This window comes from Pseudorca crassidens, chromosome 8 (assembly GCF_039906515.1).
Source record: "Pseudorca crassidens isolate mPseCra1 chromosome 8, mPseCra1.hap1, whole genome shotgun sequence".
Classification (NCBI taxonomy): domain Eukaryota; kingdom Metazoa; phylum Chordata; class Mammalia; order Artiodactyla; family Delphinidae; genus Pseudorca; species Pseudorca crassidens.
The window spans coordinates 19,619,167-19,635,151 of NC_090303.1; the positions used below are offsets into that span (position 1 = coordinate 19,619,167).

Genomic DNA, 15,985 nt, shown 5'->3' on the forward strand with positions numbered 1-15,985 from the left:
AGAGGTCATTTTGTTATTCTTATGTATAATAATAATTTTAATGGAAGACAGTTCGTATATTATTAATCTGAGCTTACTTTATTTCTTCTTTTGAACTTGCTTTTCTTTTTGCTTCAGTACATCATTTTATAATTATTTCAGTGGCAGAATAAGAAAGAAAAATTTCAAAACTTGAAAGGATTTGTTTAAGGATAAAAAAACAGTGCTACTTTACAAAGCAGGTACATTTATGGAGCATATTACTACTAGGGATAGTATTATGATCAGGAGTCCATATAAATGGGTGAAAAACTCAAGAAAGTTAATTATAAGAGATCCCCAAACTGTAAATGTGGTTAACCTTTTGAGGGAAAGGCCTGGCAAGTGTTGTATGTAATGTCCTTGTTGCAGTGTTAGGAGAAATATCGTCACTAGCCAAATCAGTCATTGTTCTCAAGTCGTGTGGCACTTTAAGAATTTCACATCTTGTCTTGGAATGTTACTTCTAGTTAAATTAATATTGTTATTAGTAACGTTCTATCATGGACACTTGCTATGTGTTAGGCACTGCACTAGGTGCCTGTCGCATGTTGACTCCATTCTTTACAAAACCACAAAAACCCCATGAGGCAAGTATTGTCAATCTCATGTTACAGAGGAGACTCTAAGACCTAGAAAGATTGAATTACTTGTTCACAGTCATGGCTAGGGAGTGGCAGAGCTGGGATGGGAAATCAGGTTGCTTTCTACTGGCCAGGATTCGGACACAGTGTTGAATTCAGTATGATTATTTAAATGACACATTCTTCCTAGTTTTAATTCCCACTACCATTTTATTATAAATATACTTAGGCTATGAACTTATTAAATAAATATTTAATGTAGCACAGACTTAAAAATGAATACAGCCACAACTATTTACAGGAACTTGTCTGAATTTACTTGCCCTTTCTGGTAACCAGTTTAGGCTTAACTCACACACACGCAAAAATCATCAGAGGTTTGGCACTTCGTTCTTAAAAACCTCTTTTGAACAATTAATTTAATGTCTTCAGATTACATATATAAAAGTAGGAGAAAAGAACAAGTCTTTGTGTTTTGGGCTGTAATAGTAATGAAACTTGTTTAAACACTTTATTTCATTCAGAAAATGCCAGATATGATATAAACAATGAAGTGATTTATACCATTTAAGCCATTTTGAAATACCGTAAGCAAAAAACGTAATAGGTAAAGATTCTTATCAGTTGCAAAGTGCTTCTACTCAAATCTATTGATGAGAAATATTAAATTAACACATATTCAGCATAAAAGAACTTTTTAATTGAAGTATAATTGATTTGTAATATTGTGTTAGTTTCAGGTATAAAGCAAAGTGATTCAGTTTTTTTTTAGATTATATTATATTATAGGTTTTTATAAGGTATTGAATACGATTCCCTGTGCCATATAGTAAATCCTTGTTCCTTATTTATTTTATGTATAGTAGTTTGTATCTGTTAAATCCCATACTCCTAATTTGTTCCCTCCTCCCTCCTTCTCCCCTTTGGTTACCTTAAGTTTGTTTTCTGTGTTCATGAGTCTGTTTCTGTTTTGTATATACATTCATTTGTATTATTTTTTAGATTCTGCATATAAGTGATAGCATATTGTGTTTGTCTTTCTCTGTCTGATTTCCTTCATTAAGTATAACATTTTCTAGGCCCATCCATGTTGCTGCAAATAGCAATATTTCATTCTTTTTATGCCTGAGTAATATTCCATTGTACGTATATACCACATTTTCTTTATCCATTCATCTGTCGATGGACATTTAGGTTGTTTCCATGTCTTAGCTATTGTAAATAGTGCTACTGTGAACATTGGGGTGCGTGTATCTTCTTAAATTAGTTTTTGTTTTTTCCAGGTATATACCCAGGAGTAGGATTGCTGGATCATATGGTAGTTCTATTTTTAATTTTTTGAGGAACCTCCATACTGTTCTCCATAGTGACTGTACCAATTTACATTCTCACCAACAGTATAGGAGGGTTCCCTTTTCTCCACATCCTCTCCGGCATGAAAGAGAACTTTTTTTTTTCTAATTTATTTATTTATTTTTGGCTGCATTGGGTCTTTGTTGCTGTGCGTGGGCTTTCTCTAGTTGTAGAGAGCGGGGGCTACTCTTCCACAATAATTCAATTCCAGTAAAGTTCTAAGTGTAAGTTTAACTAGACCTATTTTTAAAAAATCACTAAATTTGCAAGGTATCAAAACATTATTGTTATTTAAATCACTTAGTAAATATTTGTTGAGCACTAAATATGTGCTAAAGTCTTTATAAAGTTTATTTTTATTTAATAAATTTATTTATTTTATTTTTATTTTTGGCTACGTCGGGTCTTCGTTGCTGCGCGCGGGCTTTCTCTAGTTGAGGCGAACGGGGGCTACTCTTTGTTGTGGTCACGGGCTTCTCATTGCGGTGGCTTCTCTTGTTGCCAAGCGCGGGCTTTAGGCACGTGGGCTTCAGTAGCTGTGGCTCACGGGCTCTAGAGTTTAGGCTCAGTAGTTGTGGCGCACGGGCTTAGTTGCTCCACGGCATGTGGGATCTTTCAGGACCAGGGCTCGAACCCGTGTCCCCTGCATTGGCAGGCGGATTCTTAACCACTGCACCACCAGGGAAGTACCACATTTACATTTTTTAAAACCACAATTTTATATAGTCAAACAGAACAATCCATGGGGAAAACTGTTTAGAAGACATTTGCACTCCAAGAAGAAGTGGGGGAGTGTGTTCGTAGACCTTGGAGGCTCTAAGATGGAATCCTAAACAAGAGCCCCGGAAAACTGCTGAGGCTAACAGAAACCACCGTATCCCCTGTCCAAGGTGCTGCAAGGGACAGGGAAGAGGGGCTCCCAAACTGCCTTAGACGTTAACGTGCAGGATGATACTCTGTAATCACAGCTTGCCATTATAGAATTTTTTTGTACTTTTAGAAGACATTGGTCTATTTGCAGACCTTATCCCGCTGATAATATTCATAGTAAGCATTGTTTTGTTTGTTTTAAATATCTCAGCATAACTCATTTCCTGGACACTTCCAGCATCACTATCTCCTCTAAATTGATTTTAATGCTTGCCAGGAACTATTGGCAGATAAGTTTGCTGTTGTGATATTCAGTTTATTTGTTTTCAGACAGCTTAGATGCCTCATTTCTAGTGGTGCTGTATGTGCATATACATAAATATGTGACTGTCAACTCAATTTTCTCCTTGGAACTTTGGATTGGGTTATAAGAGCTTTGATTCCCTCCAGAAAGTTTTGCTGCAGCTGGAGAGTCTGCCTACTGATGTAGCTATCACAGGAACTCTTACTCTCCAATTTCTCTCTTTGGCTTTAGGTTTAATGTTCTCTAGTTCTTTCACACATACAAAGAGGGCAGGCGCAATGTCTTATGATTCATGAAAAACAATTTTTTTTTGAGAGGAGCAACCAATGTGGAGAAAGAAGTGTATGTTGGTACAAATGAGTGTGTGTCCTAGCTCTCCTATCTACTGCACAGTGGGGACTCTGGAGTGTTTTCCAAAGCCAACAATCAATTCTCTGATTCTTAGGACACCAACTGAATATTCAGCAGTTCAATTCAGTCTTGATACCAGTTATCCAGAGTTAGTGCACACCCCAAAGTTTAGGGCTCAGTCCCACAAGACTGCCCCTCTCCCAGCTTCAGACACCAGTTGCATGTCCTGGAGAGGCCACCCATGCTTCTGACTGATTGGCTCTAAACGAGGGCTTCCCACAACCCCTCCTCAGAACAGCTCACAGAACTCAGGAAGGCATTTTACTGATTTATTATAAAGGATACAACTCAAGAACAGCCAAATAGAAGACATGTGTAGGACATGGTACTGGGTGGTGGGGTGGTGGGGTGCAGTTTCCATGCCCTCTCTGGGCTCCCCACCTCCCAGCACCTTGAGGCTTCATTACCTGGGAGCTCAAATCTCCTTTGAGAGTTTTTATAGAACAGTTCAGTTTCCAGCTCTCCTCCCCTCCCGGAAGGTCAGGCGTGGGGTTGAAAGTTCCAACTTTCTCATCATTTGGTCGTTCTGGTGACCAGCCTTAGGGGCCCTACCTAAGTTGGCCAGGTGTCATCTAAAGGGGCTTACTGGGACTTCCTTTGTGGCGCAGTGGTTAAGAATCCGCCTGCCAATGCAGGGGACACGGGTTGGAGCCCCGGTCCGGGAAGATCCCACATGTCGCAGGGCAACTAAGCCTGTGCGCCACAACTACTGAGCCTGCACTCTAGAGCCCGCGAGCCACAACTACTGAAGCCCACCCACCTAGAGCCCGTGCTCCGCAACAAGAGAAGCCACTGCAATGAGAAGCCCACGCACAGCAAAGAAGAGTAGTAGCCCCCGGTCGCTGCAACTAGAGAAAGTATGCGCGCAGCAACGAAGACTCAATGCACACATACATACATACATACATACATAAAATTTAAAAGGGGGGCACTTATTATTATTTTTTTTTTTTGCGGTACGCGGGCCTCTCACTATTGTGGCCTCTCCCGTTGTGGAGCACAGGCTCCGGATGCGCAGGCTCAGCAGCCATGACTCACGGGCCCAGCTACTCCGCGGCATGTGGGATCTTCCCGGACCAGGGCACGAACCCATGTCCCCTGCATCGGCACGCGGACTCTCAACCACTGCGCCACCAGGGAAGCCCAAGGGATGGGGGGCGCTTATTATGAACAACAAAGGACGTTCCTATTACTCAGGAAATCCCAAAGGTTTTAGAAGTTCTGTGCCAGGGATGGGGATCAAAGACCAAATATATTTACTATATCACCAGCACATACACCCTTACCTATTTCACAGGGTGGGATTGAGAAAAAAAATTTTTTTTTTTTTGCAGTACACGGGCCTCTCACTGTCGTGGCCTCTCCCGTTGCGGAGCACAGGCTTCGGACGTGCAGGCTCAGCGGCCATGGCTCATGGGCCCAGCTGCTCCGCGGCATGTGGGATCTTCCCGGACCAGGGCACGAACCCATGTCCCCTGCATCAGCAGGCAGACTCTCAACCACTGCGCCACCAGAAAAGCCCCGAGAAAAAATTTTTTAATGGTCTTGAAAGCACTCTTTTAGCCAGAAATTGTATGATAAATATATATTCCTAGCCTATTACTTTTCCTCGTGGTTGCTCAAAAAAAAATTGTTGACTGACTGACCTTGCAGAGGCTTAGGTGCATTGGGAAGCATGCCTAAAATGAAGTGTGACAGGATTATATAGCTATACACATATGGTAGATTGTTGTAAAATGACCCTGATGAATACTGTCTCCCTGAATTCATGCCCTTGTGTGGTTGCTTTTCACAATGAATCTGGCCTTAGGATTTGCCTAAAGCAATAGAATATTGTTGAAATGACATTGTGTGAGTTCTGGAGTCTACACAGCTTGTGCCTTCACTCTCCTGGGACTTGCTGTGTAAAGAAGCTTGGATAAATTAGTTAATGATGAAAGATAACATAAGGAGAGAGAAGTCCTAGCCCTCTAGTCCCTTCAAGGCCCCAGATATACAGATATGGTCACCTCGGGCCTCCAGCTCTAACTGACCCAGCGGATGAATGCAGCAGCATGAATGACCCAGGTGAGATCAGAAGAACCCACAGAAGTGTGAGAAATAATAAACCATTGTTTTAAGCTACTAATTTTGGGTTGTTTTACAGCATAGGCAACTGAGGCAACACCCAGCTTGTGATGACCAGATTCTTTAGATGTTAGGTGATGATGAATGTAGCGTTAGGAGGGGGATTGGAGAGGGAAAGGATGAGAACTAAAGAAATGTCTGAGGAGTCAGAGACAGGAGGTACTTATATCACCTTGTATGATGACATCAGAACATGCGGGCTTCCTCTTTGGTAACAAACAGTGCATGAGAAGAGACATCAATTTGTTATGTCACTGCCTGTGATGAGTCAGAAAAACATGCCTTACATACCCAGAGATTAAAAAATATAATTGTCTATAATTCATAATTAGGTATATCTGCTTCCTCACCATTTTGTCAGTCAGGTTGTATTACTTGTAAAATCAGAATTATGTCACGTTAACAATCTGTATCATATAAAAGCAGACTTATGGGGCTTCCCTGGTGGCGCAGTGGTTGAGAGTCCGCCTGCCGATGCAGGGGACACGGGTTCATGCCCCGGTCCGGGAAGATCCCACGTGCCGCGGAGCGGCTGGGCCCGTGAGCCACGGCCGCTGAGCCTGCGCATCCGGAGCCTGTGCTCCGCTAAGGGAGAAGCCACAACAGTGAGAGGCCCGCGTACCACAGAAAAAAGAAAAAAGAAAAGCAGACTTATGCAATTGGAAACTGTGTTGTTGCAGAAAGCATGAATATATTTTATTAACAAGTGTATGTGTTGCCTTCACTCCTTCTCCTCCTCCCCCGACCCTAATTTTTGTTGAGTGGATTTCAGAGCACTCCATGGCAGTCAGCTTCCTATATTAACATCTAGCAAGCTGCTACTTTTTCTCCATGGTGTGCTCACGTCAGGAACCCTGAGTTCCCAGCAGGTGCTAGTAACCCATTCGTTCTTGAGAGTTCGGCTTGTGAAAGGTTCAGGTAGGGTGTGAAGAAGCGGGTTGTTTGCCTTGCGTTTTGTGTAGGTGATTCTTAAGACATCCCAGAGGTTAGACAGGAGCACCCTGAAGTTTGAGTCACTCTAAGAATAAATCTCAAAGGGATTTAATTCGGTTTGGGATCTCCACCAAAGATTCTTGAGAGAGGGTTGGAATGATGAGGTTGATGTGCCGGATATGAGGCTGCCCTAGTCCATAAGCAGCCAGTGTTGTGTTGCGTCTGTTCCTGAATCAAGTCATTTAAACCTATGGTGAGGGGAGAAATGGGTCTTGCAGGGCAATAGAAGCAACCTGGGGAAACAGAGGGCTGTTTATCTCCAGCTGCCCGGAGGAATATGTGCTGGGGTGACTGAGTATCCCCTAGATGGGACACAGCTGCCCAGTGGAATATGTGCTGGGGTGACAGTATCCCCTAGATGGGACTGACCTCAATTTACATTGCTGTTTCACATTAGTTCAACTGTACAGAAGAAGAGATTTAAACTTCCCCTTATTATCTATTCAACATCACCTACTATGTACCAGGCACTGATAGAGGAATTAAGGACACAAAGTCTGTCCTCAAGCAACAGAGTCTCGTTTTCTTTAGCACTGCAACATAAAAATTCTGAAGCTGAGATTAAATTACAATAGTGTGGAGTTTATTGGCTCTCTAACTTTTTTTTTTTTTTTTTTTTGTGGTATGCAGGCCTCTCACCGTTGTGGCCTCTCCCGTTGCGGAGCACAGGCTCTGGACGCACAGGCTCAGCGGCCATGGCTCACGGGCCCAGCCGCTCCGCGGCACGTGGGATCTTCCTGGTCTGGGGCACGAACCCCCGTCCCCTGCATCGGCAGGCGGACTCTCAACCACTGTGCCACCAGGGAAGCCCAGCTCTCTAACTTTTAAAAGTTCTGAGGATCAGGTATGAGCTCCTGGGAGTGTCTTAGAATCAATGCAATTATTGGTACAACCACTTTGGAAAACTTTCAGGCAGTGCCTGCTGAAAGTGAGCACACACCTCCCCTATGACCTAGCAATTCCATTTCAGGTATATACACATTTCACCAAAAGACAGGTAGGAGAATATGCATAGCAGCACTATTCATAGTAGTCCAAACTGGAGACAACCCAATCATCTATTGTAGCCATTAGAGAGAAAGCAGGAACTATTTACTTTTGTATGGCAGTTAGATTGTTTTAATAAACACAAAAAATATAAGGTATTGATTGGTTGAAGAGGTACTGGAGAACTGAAAAAGAGTAAAGGGGACACAAATAATACAGTGATAATGCAGGAATCAGCGTCCACTCCTAGGGCTGGGGAACAAAGTGCAGAGGTAGGTTAGTAGACCTCAGAAGCTTAGAGGAGGGAGCTGGGACCCAAATGTCAGGAGGCGGTATGGCCTGGCCTTGATTGTCGTTCTAAGGAGAGACAATGAAGCCGGTTTGAGGAGCACCACTGAAACTTGAGACTGCAGCCAACTGCTTCTGTAAAGGGCCTGTGCCAAGATGATAGTGACAGGAACAGCCAGCGAACAGGAGGGAGCAAGTCCCTTCTCTCTTTTCCAGCCTTCCAGTTTCCCTCTAGCTCCCCCATCTGGCAGAATTAATGGGCATCCGCTGGCAACGGAGAAATGTTAGCTGAGTCACAGCTCCCTCATTACAAAGCTGAGAGTAGAAGGGTGAGTTTGGGGTTGAGACAGTAGTTTAATAAATAGCAACAGTGAATTAAAAAAGCGGTGTATGCATAAAATGGAATACTATACAACAGTGAAAAGATTATTAAACACAACACATGGCTCAGTCTCACAATATAATATTGAGCAAAAGAGACCAGATGCAAAAGAGTACCTGGTGTATGATTCCATTTCCCATAAAACTAAAAACCAGTTAGCGTTAATCAGCAGTGTTAGAAGTTAGAACAGAGGTAACCTTGGTGGGAGCAGTTACTAAGGAGAGACAAAGGGGGCTTTCAAGGTACTGGTAACCTTCAATATTTTTAAACATAGGTGTCTTTGCTCTATTGTACCCTTGTGATTTATGCATGTTTCTGTATGTATATTATGTAACAATAAAAAAGTTTAAAAAGCAAGTTCAATTAAACACTATAATAATGAGGATTATAAAGCTACTTTTTTTTTTAAAGCTGCCTTTTAATGGTAAAAGTATATCTTATTTCCAGATACAATGCCTAAACCTACCTGAAGGTGACAAATACACATGTTGAAGAACTGATTATGAATTATGCTTGAACAGAATATGTGTTTAACTGTGAGCAAGATCATCTTCAGTTTCTATTAGATTTTTTTTCATATTAGATTTTATATTGGATTTTTAAACCAGTTACAGTAAAATGGAAAAGCAAATTCTTATACTCAGAGAGTTCAAATATTTGAGAAATGAGTATTCTGTCATGGCTTTATCCATGTCAAAAAGCTTGAAAGAAATGGAGCCCAGGGTGGGGAATTTCAACATAGTCATTATGGCCAGACCATTTCATCTATTTAGATATGTGTGGACATATTAGTCGGTATTCTAAATCCATCCTAATCCAGCCCTGGTCACATCTTCAGGAGTCATTTTTTTAAAAAAATTTATTTATTTATTTTTGGCTGCGTTGGTTCTTCGTTGCTGTGGGCGGCGGGCTTTCTCTAGTTGCGGCGAGCGGGGGCTACTCTTTGTTGGGGTGCACAGGCTTCTCATTGCGGTGGCTTCTTGTTGCGGAGCACGGGCTCTAGGCATGCGGGCTCAGTAGTTGTGGTTCGTGGGCTCTAGAGCACAGGCTCAGTAGCTGTGGTGCATGGGCTTAGTTTCTCCGCGGCACGTGGGATCTTCCCAGACCAGGGCTCAAACCCATGTCCCCTGCATTGGCAGGTGGATTCTTAACCACTGCGCCACCAGGGAAGTCCCAGGAGTCATTTTTTAGCTGGTTTATGTAAGAGTCACATAGAGAAGGCATTTTATTTATAATAAATTTATTACTATTGATGATTTTCTCTAGATAATCTTTCTAATCTACATTCCTTTTTCTTCAGTCTGAATGTTAGACTGAAAATTCCCTTTCATGTCTAGTATTTAGACAGTATGAATGAGAGGTCTCGAAGGTTCCTCACTTGCAAATCAGAGGCACCAAAGGAAAGAAGGAATGAGCCCTTGTGGTGGTTTAAAAATGTGTCCACACACTCGCTGATAATTCTCCCTATAAGAAGTGGCTTCATTCCCCTCCTTGGAGCGTGTGCTCTACTTGTTTCTAATGGATAGAATGTGGTGGAAATGGTGGATTGTGACTTCTGAGAGTAGGTCATAGAAGGCATTGCAGTTTCTTCCTTGCTCTCTCTGGGGCCACTCACTCTGGGGGAGCCAGACACTCCAGTAGCCCTATGGAAAGATCCAGGAGGGCGAGTAAGGCCTCTCTGAAACAGCCAGCAAGGACCTGAGGACCCCTGCTGACAGCCATGTGAGTGAACCATCTTGGTGACAGATCTCTCAGCCTTCTGCAAGCCTTCAGATGACTGCAGCCCCAGACAGCATCATTTTCCAGCTAGACTGCTCCCAAGTTCCTGGACCACAGAAATTGTGAGATAATAAATTCTTGTCGTTTTAAGTTGCTAAATTTGGGAGAGGTTTGGTGTGCAGCAATAGATAAGTAATACCTGTCTTAATATGCATATAAATATGAATACCTAATTTTGGGGGGGAACACTTAGATCCTTCTCTAAGCGTTCTATGTGAAATAACTCATTTAATCCTCACAACAAACGTATAAGGTAGGTAATATTACTCTGCATTTTGCAGATCAGGAAACCGAGGCACAAAGAAACTGAGAAACTTGTCCAAGGTTAGCCAGCTAATGACAGAACTAGGATTTGAACTCTGACCGTTTGGCTCTACTATTCTGTGCACTGACTTCTGTGTTATAATGTTATAATGTTATAACTGTTATAATGGTGCTAGTGTCACTGAGAAACACACTATAATGAAATTACAAGCAACAGGCTTAATTTTCATAATAGAAGGTGTACATAAGATATAAAGAAACTTTTCTAAAAATTTAAAAGTGTTGGGGGACCATTAGAAGGAGGCTAAAGGCCCCAAGATGCATTATATGACCTCTCAAGTCCGATTCCAATTCTATGACATAATAAATATACCTTCTAAGATACAACATGATTTAGTAACTCTACTTGGAAATATTGGAGTGCAGTTGGATTTATAGCATTCTTTAATTTTATTTTATATTTGATAAAAATTAATATGATGTGTTCATCTTGAATTCCATTGTGCGAGGTTGGGGAAAATGCATACGTACTGCCCTTTTCATTTATTTTGGACTGCTACAGAAACCTACATCTAGTTTTAATACTTTCCCTTCTTAATTATAATAGTCACATAATTAATATATGTATAAATAAATGATGGTAGAAAAAATTAAACTCCTGTTATTGTGTTTCTTCTTTTTTTATTTCCTTCAAAATGTCATTTTACGTTTTGATGCATCTCAAAGAAATTTTTAATTTCCAAATCAGCAGGGACTGGGTTTATAATTTATCATTCTTTAAGCATCTAATATAGTATGTGTAAAGTTGTTCATTAATAATTAGGTTGGTGTATTTTAATTCAATAAATTCACAAATATTCTAGGTGGCAAATATAGTTCTCTCCTAATTTATAGAAGTAAAAAGCCTGGCAAGATCACCTTAAGGTGGGGAATTCGCTGGTGGTCCAGTGGTCAGGACTCCTTGCTCTCACTGCCTTGGGCCTGGGTTGGATCCCTGGTCAGGGAACTAGATCCCACATGCATGCCCCAACTAAGAGTTTGCATGCCACAACTAAGGAGCTGGCAAGCCGCAACTAAGGAGCCTGCCTGCCTCAAGTAAGACCAAGCGCGACCAAAAAAAAAAAAAAAGCCACTAAGCAGCAGAAATTGGTTTCAACATTAAGCTGAGAAAGAAGCCAGTCACAAGGCCACAATGGTAGGATTGCATTTTTATGATCTGTCCAGAATAGGCAAGTCTATAGAGACAGAAGGGAGATGGTTGGCCAGGGCTTAGGCAAAGGGAGGTTGGGGGAAATGGGGGGTGACAACTAATGGGTATGGAGATTCTTTTAGGGGTGACAAAAATGTTTTGAAATTAGATTGTGGTGGTGGTTTCAGAGCCATGTGAATATATTAAAAACCATTGAATTTTGTACTTCAAATGGGTGAATTGTGTGGTGTGTGAGTTATATCTTAAGCTGTTAAAAATAGTAAAGGAAAATGGTTTCAAACTCAGATTTCTTTGGCTTCAAAGCTTCTGATCAACTTTTAGAAGGAGCAAAAACGGGAGAAATGGCTTGTTCTAAGACTCAGTTAGGGAAAGCACAAGGTTTCCTGGAATATTTTGTGCCAGGAAGTAAAGAGGTGCTCAAAAATGGATTGGGACATGTCCAAAGACACTGCAAGTTGAAAGCATCTTCCCTGGTCAAATATGGGACAATTCAAGAATCAAAACTCAAAGTGACAGTGTTTACTGTCAATATTGATACTAAAGACAAAAAACCCCACAAAAATCAAGCCCCAAATAAGCAGAAAACAAAGGGGTGGCAGGAGAAATGAAAGCTCACCTAATTAACATAGTTGGAAGAGATGGAAGGATAGGATTATATTGTCATTATTCTCCAACCACTATAGTAATACTTGATTCAAGCAAACATCATGGATGGATGCTAGCCCATGGAGTGAAGGATTCTTGGGGGAGGATACTCAGACAATCTCAAAGTATTACCCCACAGGTTACTTTTTTAAAAAATTAAGGTGAAATTCATCTAACATGTTAATCATTTTAGAGAGAAGAATTCAGTAGCATTTAGTACATCTCCAGTGTTGTGCCACCACCAGCTCCACCGAGCTCCAAAACATTTTCATTGGTACAAAATAGAACCCCTTATCCATTAAGCAGTTGCTCCTTATCTCCCCTCCCCCCAGCCATGGGCCACCACTAATCTGCTTTCTGTGGATTGGCTTATTCTGGATGTTTCATATAAATGGAATAGAACAATAGATGACCTTTTGTGTCTGGCTTCTTTCACTTCGCATAAGGTTTTTGAGGTTCATCCATATCGTAGCACCTACCAGTACTTCATTTCTTTTTATGGCTGAAAAATACTTCTTTGTATGTCTATACCACAGTTTGTTCATACATTGGTGGATATTTGTTTCTAAACTTTTGGCTAGTATGATTAGTGATGCTATGAACATTTGGGTACAAGGATTTGAGTACCTGTTTTCAATTCTTTTGGATATACACCTAGGAGTGGAACTGCTGATAATTCCATGTTTAGGTTTTGGAGGAATTGTGGAACTGTTTTCCACAGTGATTGCACCATTTTACATTCCCAGCAGTAATGTATGAGTATTCCAATGTCTCTAAATCCTCACTAACTCTTATTTTTCATTAAAAAAAAAATTATAGCCATCCTAGTAAGTGTGAAGTGATATCTCATTTTGGTTTTGCTTTGCATTTCTCTAATGATGCTGGGCATCTTTTCATGTACCTGTTGGCCATTTGTATATCTTCTTTGGAGAAATGTCTGTTCAAGTCTTTTGCCCATTTTTTACACAGACTACTTTTTAAATACAAAGGAAAAAAGGTACCTTTACCATGGAGAAATGATTACATATAACATCGCCAATAATAGTACAAACTGACATCGTATCCCTCTTGATGCAGCATACTATGATGAACACAACCTCATCTATACAGTGTACATGACAAAATTATTTAACTTGAATCTAATAGGGAACAGATGAATACAAACTGAGGAACATTCTGCAAACAGAATTGAATTCTTCAAAAAAATGAATGTTACAAAAGAAAAAAAAACAAGAAAAAAAACGGGTTATTTTAGAGTAAAGGAGCTTAAAAAGACATGACAATTAAATGCAATGCATGATCCTTGATTGTATTCCGGATTGAGAAAAACGTCAGCTAAAAAGGACATTTCGAAAATTTGAATATGGCCGCTGTATGTTACAGATAATAGTAAAATGATATGAAATTTTCTTGGATAATGGAATTCTGATTATATAGGAGAGTATCTTTGTTCTTAGTAGATACTTATAGAAGTACTTAGGGGTAAAGGGTAAAAGCCTGCAAAAAACTCAAATGATTGATCATAAACAAAACAAAACCAAAAACCCGTACACACGGGGAAGGCAAATGTGGTGAAATATTCAAAATTGGTGAATATGGGGTAATATGGGTGTCCACTGTATTTTTCTCATAACTTTTCTGTACGTTTGATATGTTTGAAAATAAAAAAATCGAGAAAGTAAAAAGCTCTTCAAGTTCAAGCAGCGCTGTTCTAGTGGGTTTAGGATCTTTATAGTAAGGTTAGCTACTCTGATCAGTTAAGAATATAGTTGAGAGGGTAAATGGTCAGGATGAATATTTTTCAAAACTATTATAATTATTTAAATAAACAACGGATCACTGCAGTTATTTTATCCCCCAATCAACTTGATTAGAGTCAGGTAGGCCTAAATTTGAATCATTGCTGGGTAAACTGTTTAACCTCTTCAGGACTCAGTTTCCTCTTTGTAAGAAATAACTCCTTGGTGGGTTGTTGTGCTGAATTGTTAGACACATGGAATTTATTGAACTGGACCTTAATTCATGTGCAAAAGCTTAATCCTACTATCTGTGCTATTTGCATCTTTTCCTTCATTACACTCAAGCAATCCTGTGGGGTAGATAAAGGTGAGAGATAAGATGACTTTTCCAAGGTCACACAGCTAGTGAAAGACCCAGGTTTCCCAGCTCTTGGTCCTGTGCCCTTTCCACACCCGCCAGAGAGGAGGAAGCGGCGCTCATGGGGATGCAAGGATGTAGAGGAGCAAAGGGGGAGAAGAGGCCGCGTGAGGAGAGGTGGTGTGAGACCCGCGGAGGTTTCGGCCAAGGAAGGGCGCATGGAGAAGCGGGCGGCGCGACCCGCCGGGGTGGGTAGGAGAGAGGCTGTGGTTGGAGAGGGAGGGTCGCGCAGGCCGCGTGCCCAGGAGGGACGGGAGGCCTGGGCCAGCCGCAGGGGCGCAGGAGGCGGAGGCCCGGGCTGCGGACTGGGGTGGAGGAGGCATGGGAGGGAGTGGCAGTGGTCGTGGGGGGGGTCACTTCCGCACAGGTGGGCTAGGCGGGTGGGTGCGGGCGCGCGGGCGGGGCCGGCACGGGGGTCTCGACCCCACCGGGCGGGGGGGTTGCGGGTTGGCGGGCGGGGCGAGGCGGGGGCGGGGCCGGCCGGGGGCGGGTTTTGCTGGGCCCCCCGCGGGAGCGGCGGCTGCGGCGGCGGCGCAGGCGCGGTTCCCGCCTCTTCCCGGCCGGCGGAGTGAGTGGAGGCTGCGGCTCGGCTCGGCTCGGCTCGGCTCCCGCGACGCTGCTGCCGGTGCAGCTGCTGCCACTGCCGCTGCCGCTGCCGCCGCCGCCGCCGCCGCCGCCGCGAAGCCCCCCGCCCCACTTCCCCCGCGTCGGGATGAGCTCCCGGAAAGGTGAGTGGCCCGCGGCGTCCCCTTCTCCCCGCCACGCGGCCCCGCGCCGGCCTGCCCGACCGTTAATGTGTGTCTTCTTTCCTCAGTGCTGGCCATTCAGGCCCGAAAGCGGAGGCCGAAAAGAGAGAAACATCCGAAAAAGTGAGTCCACGCCGCGCTAGCCCCCGGACCCCAGCCTCCGCCCGGTCGGGGTTAGCCCGAGACCGCGCAGGGGAAAGTTGCCCGGATTCCCGGGGCGGGCGGGCGGGCGAGCTGATCCCCCGGGACGCCGGCTCTCGCCTCCTGCGCGCCCCGCGGGCGGCCCGGGGGGAGGGGCGGGGGGAGGGGCACGCGCGAGCCCGCGGCCGGCCCGCCGAGCATCCCCTGACCCCGGGCCCCTGGGGCCCCCAGTCTCCGCGGTCGTTGGGGGCGAACGGGGAAGGAAGCGCCGGGCGTGCGCACCCTCTCCTGCGCGCCGAGGTGGCCCGGGGGTCCCGGGCCTTCCTGGGAGAGGAGCTGGCGCCCGCTGCCCGGGCCCCGGCGCCGCGTGCGGGCGTGAGGCTGCGGTATCGCTCCCACCTGGGCGCCGGGGCCCTAGAGGAAGAGGAGCCGAGTGTGTGTGAGAGAGAGAAAGAGAGAGAGAGAGAGAGAGAGAGTGTGTATGTGTGTGTGTGTTGCCTCCTCTTCCTCTCCGGCCCCCGCCTCTCGGCCTTTCTGCTGAAAACCGGAGCTGGTTGTCAAGTGGTTTGCCTCGGGCGTGTTCCTGGCACGAGTTCAGCTCTGAAACCTGTGCGTTTCGGCGCTTGATTTTTTTTCCGAAACTTTCTGCCCGGGCCGAGCGTGACTTCGCTGCGACGCGGCTGCGCCCGGGTCTCGGGCTGCGCGGGGCGGGTGGGCGTGTGCGCG

The 15,985-nt window shown here is 43.9% G+C and overlaps 1 protein-coding gene across 10 annotated transcripts in view; it reads left to right on the forward strand.

The window, feature by feature from the left end:
* Positions 1 to 14,419: 14,419 nt before the first annotated feature.
* Positions 14,420 to 15,985, forward strand: part of SRPK2 (SRSF protein kinase 2) — a 227,473-nt gene continuing 225,907 nt past the window's right edge. For 6 of the 10 annotated variants that reach the window (XM_067745984.1, XM_067745988.1, XM_067745982.1 and 3 more), the window contains exons 1-2: positions 14,420 to 14,560; positions 15,187 to 15,241. In XM_067745984.1, the coding sequence (XP_067602085.1) occupies positions 14,531 to 14,560; positions 15,187 to 15,241 (85 nt within the window). In that variant the 5' untranslated portion in view covers positions 14,420 to 14,530. Of the gene's footprint in view, positions 14,561 to 14,925; positions 15,101 to 15,186; positions 15,242 to 15,985 lie in introns of those variants that run through there. The other 4 variants (XM_067745989.1, XM_067745987.1, XM_067745992.1 and 1 more) reach the window with 3 other exon arrangements.